We start from the raw sequence: 19768 nt of genomic DNA, 5'->3' as shown, positions 1-19768 counted from the left end.
CAAGTAAAACGCTGGGTCACCACAAAGCAAAATGGATCAGCAGAGAGGAGAAAATTGGAAGAAAGCTCCTGTTGTGCACCCAGAGGTCCTTGTCATGAAACTGGTCGACCTCCTGACCCCTGCAACATTCCAGTTCAAATAACCCACGGTGGGAAAGGACATAATTTACAGCTTCTAACCTAGAGCAGGAAAAATGCTAGTGCTGACCCTGTGGACACAAGGGGAATTTGTAACGTTCACAAAGACAGTGACTTGAAACTGGGACTTGAAAGCCGTGATGCTGCACCCCTAACAAGTGCAAAGCTGTGCCACCAAGACGCAAAATGGAACAGCGGAGAGGACAAAATCGGAAAAAAACAGTTTGAAGATTAAGTCCTGGATCATTTAGAAAGCTCCTGTCTCCATCCGAAGGTCCTTGTCACACCCTGAAAATGTTGGACCTCCTGATCCCTGCAACGCTACAATTTAATTAACTCACGCTCAAAAGGGGCAAAAAATATAGCTTTGGCTATTAGGAGAATTTATAAAGTTAACAACGACAGTGAACTTCAAGTGAGACTCAAAAGCCGTGAAGCTACACCCCTAACAAGTGCAAAGCTGTGCCTCCAAGACGCAAAATGGAACAGCAGAGAGGAGAAAATCAAAAAAAGAGGATATCTGAATGAGCAGTATGACCGTCACCACCGCAGAGGGAAAGCAGAGGAGGTTATTGGCATGAAAGATATGTGATTCGGGTTGTGTTAGTGTGGAGGATGTCACCTTCCTCTGAGCCTGAAATAAAATGCTTGTCAAGCGAGCCAGGAAATGGGGCTAGCAGACAAAAAGCAATGCAGTAATCCCTGAAAGTCAGAGAGATGGAGTGAGGAGGGCATTTCTAGTTTATGTAGAAAGTGTCAAGCAGGCTCGTTTCGTCCTGCCAGTTCTGAAACAAGCAAAGCTTTCACTCTGGTTTCCATTGAGCACATCTGGGAACATCTTTAGAAGACTGTCCAGCAAGTATAAAAGTCTCATCTTGAAGCTTCAGAGCTTGCAGACGTCTGGCACAAGAGAGCGGTCCAAACGCACTGCCGCCTATTTATTCTGGCAAGCTGCTGCACCTTGAAATGAATTTTCTGCCTTCTGGGGTCCCAGAGCTCTAATGATCTGTCTGACGTCTTTAGTAATTAGAGGATTTTATTTGTATCGCGCCACTTGCTTGACGTCTCTCTCTCTCTCTTTTACTCCCTCACTCTCTCCCTCTCCCGGTTAGGCTAGTTTAACCCTCAAGAAGCCACAAAGAACACAGTGGCAGCATTTTTTTTCCGAAACCAAGCCCCTCAGAAAAAGCTGGTGGCCCTTTAACTGTGCTCTCAGAGATGCTGGGCGGCTAAGAATGGAAATCACAAAAGAGGAATCTTACACAACAGCTCGCCTGCAGCTGCAAAAAATCCGATGGCTTGCGCGCTCCTCAGTTTCCAAGGGAGCGAGCGGCAATAGAAGAGCATGCACTGCAGCCTTTGGCTTCTCCTTATAATTTGATTGTCGTTTTGGCTTGGAATCGCAGGGAAGTGACATCCTGGCCAGGGAAAGTGTGCGTGCGCGTGTGAGAGAGTGAAAGAGAGAGAGAGAGAGAGAGAGAAGGGGGGTAAAGAAAAGATGAGGCACATTGCGTCTCAGATGCCCCAGTTTCTGTGCTGCAGAAGGCTGCTGGGCACCGGTGCCAGATGATTCATCCCAACGAGTTCCGAGGGTGTTCTTCATCTTCAGGGAGGCAGGTGGAGCACGAGAGGTGATGTGCTAGTAGACGGAGCTGCGTTTTGAGAGGGAGCTGTAGAAATGGCCAGCTTTGGGAAACTCACCAACTATTTTAATCAGCGCAAATCAAGGGAGGAGCTTCGCCTGGGAAGGAAGGAGTCACGTCGAAGTGGCAGCTACTGCTGCAGCGTTTCTGAAGCCAGGTAGGTAGCTCTGGCTACACACTCTTTATTTTCACTTGTGCCATTCTGTTGCCTTCTCCATAGCAGCTCTATGGAAAAAGGTGTCAAGGCACCGCCTGCCACTAGGAGTGATGGCTCCGGGAAACCTGGCAGCCACCGCGCGTGGTCTGCCGCGGTGGCCTCTGTGAAAAGGGGAGCAGGAGGTGATTTGCAAAGTTAGCGCGTCTTCAGCAGGACTTCAGCCTGCCCTCGCTCATGGGGTCACATGTCTCCTGTGCTGATCCTCAAGTAGGCAGCTTGCATTGACATCTTCATTGAGGACATGAGACACAGCACTGTGCCATGACTCATAAAGCTGCAGAGCTGCGTTTCACCTGCTTTGCAGAAATGAAACAAGGATGAGACATGCTCAGCTGGCATCTTCATGGAGGCTGGTCAATAGCAGGGATGGGAATGGCATGCTTGAGTGGTATTCAGTGGTGACGTGCAAATTTTCCTCAAAATGATGCTTCATACATTCAGACCTGTTGGGTTCTCCTTGGGTTCACAGATATTGTGGGCCTAATGATGCTGTGGAGAGACAGAGAGACGAAGAGTCTTTTATACTGTGTTGAATAAGGCAAAGGAGTCCAAATCTAAACACAAATCCAAAGTTAGGCTGGGTGAAGATAAAGTAGAAACCACACTTGGATACCGGTGACATGCACACTTGTATATATGAAAAGGGCATAGAAATTCATTTTCGTTTTTACATTGCTGCCACATTTTTAAAGAAATAGGCATGCAGTGTGCTCTATAGAGAAACGTGTGTAAGGCTTTGGATTTGAATATCCAAACCTGCTGGTTCAGTCCTCACCCTGACCTGAGCAAGTTATCTAACCTGCATGTGCTCCAACTGTAAAATAAATATTGGGGTCTGATAGAGGAATTTGTCTATCGCTTTACGTCAGACTGGTGGTATGTGGCCCCATGTGCTTCCAGCTGCTTTGTCCCTTCTCCGTTCATATATGCTAAGCCAGGGTCAACCCGTATGCCACACTATTCCCGCAGCTTCATGAGCCAACCCAAGAGTGGGGTTCACTTCTGAGGTTGCTGGTGGGCACTCATCCATTTTCATTGGCTTCAGCAGTCAACAAGCCCTCTAAGTGCTGTGTCTAGGAGAGCCAGCACTAAAACAGAGCTGCTGTCCACAAGGGTGGCACCAAGTGACGAGGCCCCCTCACAAGTAAGGGTTGATCCATATAAGATGGAGAGGCAAGGAACTTGGACAACGTACAACAGATAAGCTATTCTAATTCAAGCAAGGGAGTCAGCCAACAAGCTTCCCAAATGGTTCAAAAACCAGAAGACACTAAAAAAAAAGAACACAACAAAGTGCCGTAACTGAGACACTCTAAAAGAGAAATTATTTGTGGTATGGGTTGATTGTTTGATGTGCAACCAAAGAATGTTATTTCTTGAACACCAGGCAAACATCCAAAGCCAACAGCTTGTTCTTAACAAAAATGAAGTCTTGTACAACTGGATGTTGACAGGAGGAGGCCTGGAGGTGAAACCAAATACAGGGTGAAGGGTGCAATCGCGTACCTAGTGTAAGTGGGGAGGAGAGGCTTACCCAAAGGCCTGAGGACAACCCTAATTCAAAAAAAACAAACCTAACTCTAACCCTAACCTGAAGAACGCGTCCCTCTCAGGTTTGGACCTGGGCACATTACAATAATTTAAAAATAATTAAAACAGACAGATGAAGAGTTGGAGTTCTGAAGGGAATCCCCATTTAATTTCCTTTTGCATGAACGAGAACAAAAAATGTGTTACACCAGTCTGAGTGTTACAGCTTCTGATAGTGAGGACATCTCTCCTTTCTGGAAGCAGGCTTGAAAATGATCGGCGACTTTCAGTAGGGCGTTTGGTTAAAATCATTCCAGACCAGAAGAGGCCAATTTGACAGACTTGTGCGGAATTGATGCCAGGCATCTTCCTGTAGCTTCTCCTTCATTCTAAACATGGCAATGTAATGCTGCCCTCACACGCTGTCGTGCTGGATAGGAGAACACACTGAATTACAAAAGGACAAACACAAATGCTAGAATGGCAATTTCAGATGAAATCATAGCCTAGTGAAATGGACCCCACATTTTTTCAGGCTCACATATTTTAAGGTGATAAAGGAGAAAAGCAAATCCACAGCTTGGCTGTTAATATAAACTGGCATAATCCAATTTTTAGGGTCACAGAGGGCAGGAACCCATTTTAGCAATACTAAGTACCAAGGTTATTATAGTTAACAAGAACTAAAATCAAAACTGAAACTATTATTAAAAAAACATTTTCGTAAACTGAAATAAAATAATTAACAAAACCAAAATTAAAAACTAAAACTAAACGAAACTATTAAAGTAGCTGGAAAGGCGAACTGAAATAAAATAATCATTTACTAAAATATTTTTAGTTTTAGTTTTTGAATGAATATTCTTGCCGTTAGTCTTTAACCCTTGTAAGTTCTGCAATCCTACTCTAGATAAACAGGTTTAGATAATGTATATGTTGTTCTTAATCTCAGACGCTGTCTCTGTTGTTTTGTGCCTGTCCATACTCTTATTACCTGCTCCTGCTCTGCTCATTATGGGTTGGTTTACTGTTCTTATGGTGGGCTATTCAAGACTTACCACCCCTAACCTTCACACTACATGCTTGTTGTTCTTTGTTTCCCTCAATACAGCTCGGTGGGGTCTGCACACTGACTCAAGCCTAAGAGTCCTGTTCTTCCTGAGCCCCCGTGATTTTCATGAGAAAATATTTAAAAAATTATAAAATTGTGTAAAATTGTTCATATTCAGTGTCTAGTTTTGATTATGTTTGTTTTTATTAGACAAAAACAAAACCAGATAGTAAACTAGGCAGTGTAGTAAGCTTCCACTAACATTAAACTCATATCCAAATCTGTTAAGTGTGCAGTTCTGTCTGATTGTGACACAAAAGTAACTCCGTAGGCGCGCCATACCATAATTACTAAAACTGAAACTAATATATATAAAAATAAAATAGAAATACCTTTGTGAAATAAAAACTAAACTAAAACTAAAATACACAATGAAGGAAAACTAAAACTAAACTGAATTTCCAAGAAAGGTCAGAAAAAATATAGAAATAAAAACTAATATAAAAAGGCAAAACTATAATAACCTTGCTAAGTACAAAGTAGGAGTTAATCCCGGCAGGGCATCATCCCATCACAGGGCACACCTGAGTGGGTACAATTTTCAGATTTGAGAGCTACACTAAACTACCAAATCCAGCTAAACATGGGGAGGACATGCAATCTAAACACAGTGACCGAGAACAGGATTCAAGCCCAAATAAATACGTAACAAAAATTAAGGAAGGGTTTGGAAGATAAACGGATGGAAGAAACTGATTTTCATATTTAAAAAACAGCTTGACTCTAAGGTTTCACTGGAGCGTACAGAAAAACATTGGCAAACTTTACAATGAAGGTCAAATGACATTTCTTGCAGAAACTAAGCGGGTACTTTCTATCAGTTTCCTCAATGACAAACTTGTTTTTCCATCATATTGTAAATTTAGAGTATTGTATCAACAGAAGGGGCACTTAACACAGCCTGTGAGAGAAACACTGACAAGGACGAAGGAAAGACAACTGTACAATATATGACACATTTAGCGAGTATGTGCAAAGAAAGTCCTTTTCATGTCTTTATGATTCGGGCTCTTTGGCCGTTACGACTGCAGCAGCACCAAATGGCAAAGATATGAGGCCTCCAACATTAGGCCTATAGAAGGCCAGCATCCTCACCAGTCTGGTGATCCCATCTCTTGGGGATCCACCCAGAAAATACAGAAACATACTCTCAGACACAAAAACTGCACAATAACTAAATGGAATAAAGTTAACAAATATTAAATACAGTACTTAGAAAAATAATAAATGAACAGAACAACATTTTAAAAAAACAGGAAACATGCAGACCTTCAGTCTGGCATGGCGTTTCTTTCGACTTTGTTACTGTGTTAAGCACTGCACTTTCCTGTTACAGGGTTGTTTGTCGCCGCTGTTTGTTCTGCCATGGTATTGTGTCGATCACTGCACACTTCTGAAAGAATTGCTCACCCATGATGTTCTTCAGCCAGGTCACTTTATCAATCAGTGTCAGTACCTCAGGGTTGACGATTGGCATGGCCTGTGCAATGTACTTCACGGAAATGACTGCGGCAGCACCGCTGAGCTTTTGCTGTTAGCCATGCCGCATGTCCACGTCACTGCTTGCCATGAGATGTGCAGCCATGTTGCTGTCAGCCATGAGAAGGACCTGAAGCTAAATTCTGTGGCTGTGGTAGCTCTCCTGAGCAGTTTATAGGTGATATCATGGCAGCCTGTTTAATATCGCTCTAGAACAGGATTCTGTCCCCACTTGGCTCAAGCCTGCTACAATCATCCCTCTGCCACTTGTTATCAAGTGCTTTGAGCGACTTGCCCTCAGACACATTAAGAGCAACATTCCCTACTCCCTGGACCAACACCAGTTCTCTTTCATGGCAAACAGGTCAATTGAGGGTGCTGTCTCACTTGCCCTTCACACTGCCCTGTCACACCTGGAGCAGAGGGGCAGCTATGTGCAGATGCTGTTCATCTCAGCCTTCAACACCATCCCCAAAAAGATGGCTATTAAACTAAACAACTTGGGTCTCAACTCACATACTAACAGACCACAAACTGTGCACATGGGTAGGCACTTCTGTTCACCCATAATACTGAACACTAGGGTACTGCAGGGCTGTGTGCTGAGCCCTCTCCTTTACTCTCTCTTCACATCTACCCATGATACTAACATCATAAGAAAGTTTGCAGACAACACCAGCGTGATAGGCCTCATCTCCAGTAATGACAAAGCAGGTTATAGAGAAGAGGCTGAGAATCTGGAGAGTTGGAGCCAGAACTACAACCATGCACTCAAATCCAAGAAAACAAGGGAACTGATTCTGGACTTCAGGTTTACCTCAGCATTAAAGACTATAGGGTGGAAACTGCCCAGAATTTCAGATTCTTGGGAGTCCACATCAGCCAGGACCTGTCATAGACAACAAACACAACAGCAATGGCCAAGAAAGATCTTCAGAGGCGACAATTTCTGAGGAGCCTAAAGAACGCACAACTCCTACAAGAGCTGCTGGGTTACTTCTACAGGTGCACCACAGAGTCTGTAATCACGTACTGCATTACAGCATGGTACTCTGGCTGCAGGAAGGAACATCACAACGATTTAGAGAATTACTGGCACTCAGCTACCATCACTGGATGATATCTTCACTACCTACTGCAGCATAAAAGCAAAGAACATTTGCAGAGATCCAACCCACCCTGTCCATAGCATTTTCACTCCTCTGCCCTCTGGCAGGTGCTTCAGAGCCATACATGCCCGTACTTTAAGGCTGAAGAACGGTTTTTACCCCAAATCAATCCGCCTATTAAATGCACAGCAACCACTGCCCCTTCCTATAATAGAAACATCACTGACTGAACTGAACATACGTGACACGAGTGGAATTCATGACCATTACATTGACTGCAATTCTCTCTGTTCTTACTGTATTTATTTATGCTTATATATTTACCTTTACTTGGTGTATTTGGTATGGAGGAATATTTTGGACAAAATGAAATAAATAAATAAATGCGTAAATAACTAAAAGTACTGTGAAATGTGAGCATAAATAAATAAATGTGTCATGAAATGACAGCCTTAATAAATAAATATGTCATGAAATGAGAGCATAAATAAATAAATGTGTCACGAAATATGTTTTTCGTTGCTTATTTATTTATTTCATTTTGTCCGTAACATTCCTGCAAACCGTCATGAAATACGGCTTGAAATAAAACTGTCACTTTCACTCATCAAAGTTGAGAGGGTGGGCTCTAACACGCCCTCTAGTTACTGATTGGTGAATCGATAGCACAAGAATTAATTAGAAAAATGCTTACTACTGCCGATTAAATGGATTCTGCCGAAGATATTACATATTTCAGAGAGAGAATTGAAGATTTATCGGAAGAAATTACAATGTTGGCGGCCCTTTTAGAACTGAGTATTTGACCCTTGTTTTACGAGTAGAAAGTCAGTTGCATATTCGCAGCTACTTTTTCAAACAACTGTACAGCTCTGATCAGTGGTAAAGTTGTTCAGTTCAAAATATTAGGTGGAGCTGCTTTGGGCATTCCATGTCAAAGTACCTAAACTAATACAGCCGTTGCAGCTTACCGTGTATCAAACTGGCTCATTCGTCTTGTGATCGTCTTCTCTGATACATCATATAGATCTGCAATCTGTTGTACTTTTAAACCGCATAACAGAAGGTGTTCTATTGACTCAGCTGGAATGTCAAAGGATGGACGTCCAGAGCAGGGTACTGCATCACCTGAACTGGAGTGTAGTCGAGTCTGTTCCACCTGTTCTTCGATAATTTCAAAAACAGTTTCATCTACAGTATATCGGAGTCTAAAAGGGCCGCCAACATTGTAATTTCTTCCGATAAATCTTCAATTCTCTCTCTGAAATACGTAATATCTTCGGCAGAATCCATTTCATCGGCAGTAGTAAGCATTTTTCTAATTCATTCTTGTGCTATCGATTCACCAATCAGTAACTAGAGGGCGTGTTAGAGCCCACCCTCTCAACTTTAATGAGTGAAAGTGACAGTTTTATTTCAAGCCGTATTTCATGACGGTTTGCAGGAATGTTACGGACAAAATGAAATAAATAAATAAGCAACGAAAAACATATTTCGTGACACATTTATTTATTTATGCTCTCATTTCATGACATATTTATTTATTAAGGCTGTCATTTCATGACACATTTATTTATGCTCACATTTTACAGTACTTTTATTTATTTACGCATTTATTTATTTATTTCATTTTGTCCGAAATATTCCTCCATAATTTGGACCTGTTAATAGTAACTTTGCTTCTCTAATTTTAATTTTTAAATGTGTGCTTCTTGCAATGTAATGTCTACTCTTATATACCTTTATCTGAGCATCTATAGGCTTGCTCCAAATGAGATTTCATTGTGTTGTACAGTGACAATAAAGGTATCTCACACCTTAAGCTCTCGAATGAGACCAAGATCAAGCTCCAAACCCAAAGGGTGAGCAAGTTTTTGCATGACGGACAGACAACTTTTAGCCTTTTATATGTATACATAATGGAAAACAGTGAACAATAAAGGAAGCACCTTATACAGGAGTTACAGTACGCAAGGAACCCTGGCTTGACCATAGCACTGATTCACTCAAGTTTACCTTCTAAATTCATTTTTATGCCTACAGCTTTAAGAAAAAAAAAGACAAGAAGTGATCACACTTGAACTAAAAAAATGATCATTCAGGCAAAAATTAATTTCTGCAATTTATACAAAATTTTGGTTCGGGGTTATTTGACATTTTCTCTGTATGAATATTGTCTCTCGAAATATGTTAAATATTGTTAGAATTATGTTTTTGCAATTTTGCTTATTCATGGTTGCTGCCATTTTACGGTCCTGTTACTATAGAGTGATGCGTGGTTGTTAGGGGGTGTGTCCAGGAAGCTGCACTGTGTGATGTCATCAGTGGAAGGCTTTATAAGTTGGCACCCCCTGCACATTGTTTAACTCGTCTAAGTGAATTACGGTTTAAGTATTGTTTGACTAAGGGTTTGCCCGACGTTTTGGTTTTGGTGCTCGATTTTCTTGATATTCTGGTTTTCTGACTTTTGATAAATTTTTATTGATGTTTTTCACTTATTTAAAGCTGTCTACTTTTTAGCACAGGATTTTGATTCTTGCATCAATATTTTTAACTGATTGTGTTGTTCTAGTTATGAAAATTTATTTTAAAACATCTTTGAAACCTTTTTTGTTTATAACATGAGTTGTTGTTCTTGTCCACCCGTTTTTAGGTAGCTTTGGTTGTTGTTAGGGGTGGAGTCACGGAGGTCATGACCCTGACGTTAATCACCCCACGGGTTCAAGGGTCAGCTATCAGAGCACTTCGCGGTTAGAAAGCTACCTTTTGTTTGGTAACTTTTGCCTCTTTATTTTCATTATTTTTATTTTTTCTGGTTTTGACTCTTGCTCTAAGACTTTTGACTTTGGAACTTTTGCTTAAGACTTTTTGATGTTCCGGTTTTGACCTTCACTACGTTTTATTTACATCTTTTCTCCGGGTCTGTCTTTAAAAGTCTTCCTGTGTTTCTGACAACACAATGCAATCCACCTCCTGATTTCTTTTTACCAGCTACGTTTTGTAGCAAGGAAGTTTGCCTTTGTAGTGATCCAGTTGAACTGCAAGCTCTTCAGTCATTTTCAAACACAATTTTTTTTTGTACTCTTCCTGTGTTTTCTGGGGCAAAATAAAAATGAAATGTTGGAAATATTGACATTGCAAAGGTTGCCATAAGCTTGAAATAACACTGCAGATGGACTTATTGAAGCGTCCATATGGTCCTGCTGTCAAAGAGCAGCCTACTTCTGTCAAAACTCGAAGGTTTCATGAATCTAGCTGTGACAACCAGGCATGCAAAGCATTTGAAGATTATAACGGCAGCCTTGTAAACAAATATTAAAAGAACGGGATGTGTTCGGCACATAATCTTCCCAACATAATCCTTTGATTTTGAAATTTTTTACCCTTTCACAATTCTTTCCCTATGCATGTATGTACTTGCCATATATTCCTACAGTGTATATGGCTACCATATCTCTGTAAAGTAAAATGTCTTTGTCCCTAACCTTAACATTAACCCTAACTCTAAACCGCAAAATTTAAATAGACTTTCAAAACCCTAAAGTGAGCTCAGACCCTATGGACCCTAACCCTAGCCTAACGACCCACCGGCTCAAAAGCTGGATCTCTACAATGCAAACCCCTTATCATTAACAGAGGAAGATTTCCTCATTTCCCTAACCCTGGTTAAAAATGGACCAAAGAGACACATGGACATGTGCTAGGATACTGTAGACCGATTCTTAGTCCCCAACAGAACACACTTAATAACAGGAGATTCCAACCTCTCCAGAATCTGCATCCGTACGACCAAACCCAAATAAATAGTTTCCCAGGAGTAAAATTCATTAATGCCACAGCAATTTTAGAAGACTTAAAACCCCAAAAGGAAACTAAAATGGTAATTCTCTCATTTGGGATGAATAATAAACAAAACAAGCTTAGGGAGATGATGACTATACAAATACAAAAGACGAATAAAACAGCTAAACTAGCCTTTTCCCTACAGTAAAATCCATATTCCCTTGCTTAATTTCTTGGAGAATTTGGACCCAATAGAACAAACCAAACTAACTGACACAAAGCACTGAACCCAAGAAAATGTCCCCCACATTCCCCCAATTCCCATAAAAGACTTAAAGAAAGAAGAGGATTATAATACATTGGAACAAAGAAACAGCGGAAAAAAATCTCTAAAATCGGATGTTTTGTTAAAAAAATAAGGAGAGAGAACAGTCATAAAGGAATGGGAAACAACAGCTACAAACACACTTTCCAATAGGATTAAATAGGAGGGGAAAGGGAAAAGAAAAATCCCCCAAAAATTAGTGGTGATGGCCAGTGCATCTCTGGGCACCCATGAGGACAAAAACAAACAGCTCAACTTGCAGCGAAGTGGATGGAGCTCATGGGAGCCTAACACTGACTTTCGTCAATAGACTTCTAGCATTTTACAATGGGAATAACTGTGCCAGATTTCACATGGATTGAGTGCTTTTTGTTTTTGAGTTATTGTGCCCAGAGATGCACACATTCAGCATTCAAGTCACATTCATCGATTCCTAAAACTTATTTAACAAATTTATTCAACATTCTGACTAAACATTTTCGCCCTGTCACAATGCTTTCCCTGAATGTATATCTACGATAGGCAGGGGAGGTTTAAAAAAAATAAATACAACTGTTACCTAGCGTAGGGTGGTAGCACAGAGATTATTTTAGTCGAACCAATTCTCTTTTATTCCTTGTTCTTGTATTGGAATTTGACATCTTTCATTAATATCTGTCCAAATATTCATACAGTGCTTTGCATTGCCAACAAATTTAATGCGGCGGTCAAACATTCAGTACACAAGCCTCATTATCTGCAGTGCAAGGAGGGCTGACAAGAAGGGGCCCGCAGCTGACAACACAGCAGCAGTGTTACACGCAGTCACCTCTGAAAGGAAAGGACATTGCAGAGTGCGATCTTCAAGCCGTAAGCTAAAGTGTAAAACAATCATTTCATATCCACCCATCCATTCCATTCCATTCTCTAGTAAATTATGGCAGGGTTTGTTAAAGGTCTTTTCATCACCACCCATTGTCACCCTTTCCTTATGGCCCATTCACCAAGGAAGCAAGATGATAACAATTAATTTTTTAAAATTTTGTTCTCTAAAGAATTTAAATAAACTGCTCAAAAAAATTAAAGGAACACTTTGAAAACACATCAGATCTCAATGGGAAAAAGAAATCCTCCTGGATATCTATACTGATATAGACTGGGTAATGTGTTAGGAACGAAAGGATGCCACATCGTTTGATGGAAATGAAAATGATCAACCTACAGAGCCCTGAATTCAAAGACGCCCCAAAAATCAGAGTGAAAAATTATGTGGCAGGCTAGTCCATTTTGCCAAAATTTAATTGCAGCAACTCAAATTGTGCGCAGCACTTTGTATGGTCCCTGTGTTCTTGTATACATGCCTGACAACATCGGTGCATGCTTCTAATGAGATGACAGATGGTGTTGTGGGGGATCTCCTCCCAGATCTGGACCAGGGCATCACTGAGCTCCTGGACAGTCTGAGGTGCAACCTGGTGGCATTGGATGGACCAAAACATAATGTCCCAGAGGTGTTCTATTGGATTTAGGTCAGGAAAGTGTGGTGGCCAGTCAATGGTATCAATTCCTTCATCCTCCAGGAACTGCCTGCATACTCTCACCACATGAGGCCAGGAATTGTCGTGCACCAGGAGCCACTGTACCAGCATAGGGTCTGACAATGGGTCCAAGGATTTCATCCTGATACCTAATGGCAGCCAAGGTGCCTTTGTCAAGCCTGTAGCGGTCTGTGTGACCCTCCATGGATATGCCTCCCCAGACAATCATTAACCCACCACCAAACTGCTCATGCTGAATGATGTTACAGGCAGCATAATGTTCTCCATGGCTTCTCCAGACCCTTTCACTTCTGTCACGTGCTCAGGGTGAACCTGCTCTCATCTGTAAAAGCACAGGGCACCAGTGGTGCATCTGCCAATTCTGGTATTCTATGGCGAATGCCAATCGAGCTGCATGCTGCTGGGCAGTGAGCTCAGGGCCCATTAGAGGACATGGGGCCCTTGGGTCACCCTCATGAAGTCTTTCTGGTTGTTTGGTCAGAGACATTCACACCAGTGGCCTGCTGGAGGTCATTTTGTAGGGCTCTGGCAGTGCTCATCCTGTTCCTCCTTGCCCAAAGGAGCAGATACTGGTCCTGCTGATGGGTTATGGACCTTCTATGGCCCTCTCCAGCTCTCCTAGAGTAACTGCTTGTCTCCTAGAATCTCCTCCATGCCCTTGAGACTGTGCAGGGAGACACAGCAAACCTTCTGGCAATGACACGTATTGATGTGCCATCCTGGAGAAGTTGGACTACCTGTGCAACCTCTGTAGGGTCCAGGTATCGCCTCATGCTACCAGTAGTGACACTGACTGTAGCCAAATGCAAAACTAGTGAAGAAACAGTCAGAAAAGATGAGGAGGGAAAAATGTCAGTGGCCTCCACCTGTTAAACCATTCCTGTTTTGGGGGTCATCTCATTGTTGCCCCTCTAGTGCATCTGTTGTTAATTTCATTAACACCACAGCAGCTGAAACTGATTAACAACCCCCTCTGCTACTTAACTGACCAGATTAATATCCCATAAGTTTCATTGACTTTATGCTATACTCTGATTAAAAAGTGTTCCTTTAATTCTTTTGAGCAGTATATAAGAAGTTCCTATTTAATGATGTGATTTTTGTAGACTTTTAATCTGTTTTGGGACCTTCAAATGTACAAAGACATATGGTTGCTATACAATAGTGTTTTTCAACCACTGGGTCCTCATTGGCTGCCACTGGAGTTGCTATTATTTATAATGGTGGTGGGTCACGGTGGGGTCCCTGGTGGGTCACTGCTTCAAGTATTGCACTCGATCCCCCCCACCCCACTCTGTTTAGTGAGCTTGATATACCACAAGGGACCACCTTCCCAGTAGGATGCAAACACACTTATATGGGAAAATTTGCTTGTGACACCAAAAAGCTTGAGTAACAATACAATAGAGCAGGGGTTCTCAAAGTCTGTCCTGGGGAACCCCCTATGGCTTCAGGTTTTTGTTCCAACGAGATTAATAATCTGTGACAACAACTGATAACACTGATCTCGTTTAATTAGCTGGTATTTTTTCCTTTTCTTTTATTCTACATTCAGAAAAGCACAGCAGCTGGATCTTTACATTTATAAGACATTTAAAAATATTTCTATTTTTGCTATACATTTAAATGGTTAACTCTCTTTTGTTGATTTCATTCTAATTTGCACTTTCTCTCTGCTCTTAATAATGACAATTAATAATGAACAAAGCAGACCCCCAGGCAAACTACACAGAATCGTGAACGGCTTTTATTACTTTAGTGTCAGACCCACTAATTAGTAAATAATGGATTAATTAAACAATTAGAACACCTGGAAAAGGAGAATGAAAATGAAGATGAAAATATCTATATATATATATTCACTAAGGCAAGACACCCATGGAAAGCACGCTGGAAGGGGCGTGGATTCACTAAGCCGACAAGTAAGACACCTATGGCACACACAGGAAGGAGCCACGCCCACCAACTCCAAGACCATTGGATACGACGACAACTCACAGAGCCATGCCCACCAACTCGGACGCGGCGACACAGAAAAAACGGCGTCATTTATATTCGTCTATCGTAGAGTCCACATGCACCTCCAAGCCACGTTGACTGTTCATAGAGGCATGTTTCTCGCAGAGGTGAATCGCCATATGCAGCGTGTAAAACGGTTTGCCAGGGGTATCCCATGGGATCCTTAAAACAATCCTTTACAACTGAGGTTAAAACAGAATGAAGTAAGCAGTCTTTAAAAACCGAGTTTTGATTCGACGCACGACCGCGTGCACCATAACAAACTGTTTTGCACGCTACATACAGCAATTCGCGCTACTACCGTGGTCGGGTGTCTTGGTGGATTATTTAAAGAAAAGCAGTCAAAACCACACAGAGCAATGAAAAATCTACGTGAGTCACAGGTGCATGTGGACTGACAACGACTCAAGTGACGAGTTGGAGGTGGGCACATGAGCAGGCAGGGCGCGATGGCGGTCTGCCGGTTTTCAGTCACGGATTGTGTGTTGGTTTGTTCCGTGCATTGTTGCAATGTTGCTTTTCTTGCTGATTTATTACATTACCGATTTTTCAAATGTTAATTTTCTCCCTGTGCTTAAAAATCATTAAAAAACCGGCCTGATTATGCACCGTATGGTACGCCGCGGGTTGGCTAGTTGTTAAAAAGAAAAAAACACATTATTCCCACATAACTGCTGAGTACATTTTAATAGAAATTCTCTCACTAAACTTAGTTTTCTAATTTTCTACATTGTACCCAAAACACAGAATCTGGGAAATAGCCGTTCACTTAATTTTCACAGGAGTTTAATTGAAAACAGAAGCTCGTTGGAGCAAAAACCTGCAGTCATAGGGGGTCCTCAGGACCGAGTTTGAGAACCCCTGCTATAGATGATACCATTTATCTGTATGCTGATTGGTGCAGACTGATGTGTTTCTTAACACAGGTATATTTAAGATCGTTGCTCTGTCATATTGTTCAGTCTGCAAGAAGAATGATTAGTTAGTTCTGTTGAAGTCAATGTTATAATAAAATATGTACATTTTCGGCTCATTGCAATGGCGATCTTCGTTGTAGTTTAAGAGTATTTTATAAGAGAATTGTCTAAATATTGAACAGCCCTGGAGTTGTTGCTTCCTTACACTTCACTTTGACTCTTTTCGGGTGGACATGTCCTCTTTGTGTTAGTGCAGGTTTTCTTCCAGAGACACGGTGCCAGATGAGCTGGTCACACTAAATCCTCTCTCTCTCATAGACGGGTGCGGTTTCACCAGGATACCAAATATGATTAGCAGGCTTAGAGTGAGAATAAATGATTGATGCAAGGATTCATTTTACGAGGCTACTTACTCCATTGGAGGCACTAACCTTGAACAGGACACCAGTGCACTGCTGGGCATGGAGATGGTCAACTAAACAGTAAGCCTTTGAGATGTGGAAGGAAACCAGGAGGCAAGATCACCGCAGCAGGCAAGTCACTTAAGGAGAAGCGCTGTATTTTTATTTTTGATACAATCATGGAGTCACAGTCTGTTTAAAGGGACTCTGTATGATGTGCAGCCTTCTTTGCATAATCCCTAATTTTTAGTTGCTAGGATACCAGCACTTGATGTCAGGCTGAGCAATGCTGCTTGATTTTAAGTGAACCTTTTCTTTTTTACAATGTCCATAAAAAGCAGGCCGATTTGTTACACCAAGGGACACAGTCACCCGTGCCGACAATATTTGTCAAATGGCTCACTGTGCAACACGTGCTTCTTGTGTTACTTCATGTCTTGTCACAGACAGGGTGCCATTCTCCTATAGAAAAGGAGCCACATAGACAGGGGATGATGGCTTTCACTGTCAGGAATCTTACAATTACGGCAAATCGTTTCAACAGTTATTGGCTTAGTTTGACCGGTAATAATTACATTCTGATGGGACAAAATTAAGTTTAGATAGATAGATAGATAGATAGATAGATAGATAGATAGATAGATAGATAGATAGATAGATAGATCTTAATTTTAGTATAGTTGGCAGGATTAGATAGATAGATAGATAGATAGATAGATAGATATGAAAGGCACTATATGATAGATAGATAGATAGATAGATAGATAGATAGATAGATAGATAGATAGATAGATAGATAGATAGATAGATAGATAGATAGATAGATAGATAGATAGATAGATAGATAGATAGGCACTATAGATAGATAGATACATAGATAGATAGATAGATAGATAGATAGATAGATAGATAGATAGATAGATAGATAGATCTTAATTTTAGATAGATAGATAGATAGATAGATAGATATAGATAGATAGGATAGATAGATAGATAGATAGATAGATAGATAGATAGATAGATAGATAGATAGATAGATAGATAAGGACCTATATAATACATAGATAGATAGATAGATAGATAGATAGATAGATAGATAAGGACCTATATAATAGATAGATAGATAAGGACCTATATATATAGATAGATAGATAGATAGATAGATAGATAGATAGGATAGATAGATAGATAGATAGATAGATAGATAGATAGATAGATAGATAAGGACCTACAGTATATAGATAGATAGATAGATAGATAGATAGATAGATAGATAGATAGATAGATAGATAGATACTTTATTAATCCCAAGGGGAAATTCACAAATTTATTATTCCTAAAATATAATTGTACTTTTGAGTATAGGATATTTTAAATATTTTTTGACTAATAAACATGCAAATGAGATGCTTGTTCATTTTAATATCGACTTGTCAGAATGAGAACAAAAGGAATCTTATCATGTACGGTGAAGCCCGTACTTAGCAATATATACAGGACAAAGTCGCTGAAGGATCGAGACCTCGGCATGGCCCAATGAAACACTGGAAGGACTTCCTGAAGCGTTCTCTCAAAGCCTGCTTCTTTCCACATGGGCAGACCGAGACACTTGTTGGAAGGCATCATCAAAGGAGTCTGATACTTTGAAGAACAACGAGCCCATCAAAAAGAGGAGAAAGGAGTGGGAAATCATCACTATTGATGCACCTTGGGGTGGGGTCGCAATTCTCCTGCCTATTGTCCCGCTGGGCCTGCTTATGCCAAATTGGGTTGCTCTCCCACCAGCGAACACACGGGGGAGTGACAGAGATGGACAAACAGATGAACAGCATCATTGTTGCATCAATGGACAGCCAATGACTGACTGACTTTGACTCTATATATGGAAAGAGAGGAAGTTTTCTCACAGATGTCTATGTAATTAATATGTGGCCGTTTTGACCAGTTGTGCCCAGTTTGACTCATATCTGTAATTAAATTAAAACACATCAGTCTCAAATCCAGTAAAGGTTTGGGGGCTGGTGCCTCTTACTGGTCGCCCATGAGGAATCACCTGAGGACATAACTGGGACAATCTGTAATCCCTTGTTAACCAGACCTACAAATCCTTGAAGATGCAGAAGCAAACTGGGGTTACCCATAGGAGAAACCATGTGTGCACAGGGAGAACATGCAATCTCATCGGAGTTGTCTTCATTTTCTCCTCTGCTATTGTGTCCCATAACCGAGGCTCCCTTCTGTATCCAGCAGGGGGCGCCACTGAGCCTCACATCTCAAAAACAGTAATGCCCACTAAATTCTGTCTTCAAATAAAAGATGTTTATTGAACCAAATCATCCTTCCAATAATCACCCATGCAAAGAATCAATCAGCAATACACAATTCAGTCAAATTTTTCCTTCCTTTCTCCAAGAGTGTTGCCCACTGTCTCCTGAATCTGACTAGATCTAAGTGCAGCGGTGGGCTCTCTTTTAAAGTTTACCGGGGAACTGCTTCTGACTTTCTGTCTCAGTTCTCTAAAGCACTTCAGGGTCGCACATTGGTCGTACATGAACCAGGGCAGTTCTGCCCCAAGCAGCGCCTTCTGGCGGTCACCAGAAACCCTGACAGGGTTGTGGTCCAGCTTTGAGGAACATTGCCACGTGTTGTGTGGAGGAATGAGATGCTCCCGGTGGGTTCATTTGGCTGCTCCTTCCATTATAGACTCCTGGCTGGGTATGAATCCTTTTATTATCCTGGCCAAGATGCCTGTCTTTCCTTCCTGGCACCTACAGCTGACTGAGATCATTTATGTTAGCTAGAATGTCTAGCGGTGGCTGGGCGGTCTCTTGGCCTGAAACCCTTGCAGATTTTTCTTTTTTTCTCCAGCCCTCTGGATTTTTTTTGTCCTTTCTATCCTCCCTGTCCATTGGACATTGCTTTTATTTTATGTTAATTAGTATTGCCTAATTTTTTTTTTATATTTTGTCTTTTTTCTCTTTTTTCATCCTGTAAAGCACTTTGAGCTCCATCATTTGTATGAAATAAATAAATAAATAAATACTGTTGTTGTTACACTTCTGAATCGGCTTGTTCATTTGGTGGGCCCCTCTTGAAGTGATATTATTGGCCCAGCACACCACACAGAACATCATAGTGTTGTAGAAGATGTGGAGGATGTCACAGCCCAAACATTCAAAATTCCTACCCATCATAAAGGCAAAAACAGAGAATGTTCATGGATGAAAGGAAGACAGTGCTGGCAGAGGGAGTCCCCGAACACTGACGTGTTAAACAGCTACAAGTTATCTATAGTTCTTTGTTTAAATGTGTGTGCCCTGTGATGATTCAGACTGGCTGTCCTGACTATAGGCTCCATTATCCAAATGGAGGTGACTTTATCTAAAGTGCTTCAAGTTGTTTAGTTCAATCAGCATCAACACAGAGCTCTTTGAGTTAAATCTGCGATGAGAGTGGAGAGTCCAAAAGAAGGTAAGCAACAAGGTTTGGAGTACCAAGTGCACAGAGCCATTGTGATAGGGAAATGGAGCACTTGAGATAATCCACGCAACATGGGAAC

At 41.2% G+C, this 19768-nt stretch overlaps 1 protein-coding gene across 1 annotated transcript in view; it reads left to right on the top strand.

The window, feature by feature from the left end:
* The first annotated feature begins 1051 nt into the window (after positions 1-1051).
* LOC120542213 (ankyrin repeat and fibronectin type-III domain-containing protein 1) overlaps positions 1052-19768 on the top strand; it is a 338184-nt gene continuing 319467 nt past the window's right edge. Inside the window, exon 1 of the mRNA XM_039774508.1 lies at positions 1052-1937. Within this exon, the coding sequence (XP_039630442.1) occupies positions 1816-1937 (122 nt within the window). The 5' untranslated portion in view covers positions 1052-1815. The remainder of the gene's footprint in view (positions 1938-19768) is intronic.

Source organism: Polypterus senegalus, chromosome 13 (assembly GCF_016835505.1).
Source record: "Polypterus senegalus isolate Bchr_013 chromosome 13, ASM1683550v1, whole genome shotgun sequence".
Taxonomy (NCBI): domain Eukaryota; kingdom Metazoa; phylum Chordata; class Cladistia; order Polypteriformes; family Polypteridae; genus Polypterus; species Polypterus senegalus.
The sequence above is the reverse complement of the archived record's forward strand: the minus strand, read 5'-3'. Positions and strand labels throughout refer to the sequence as shown.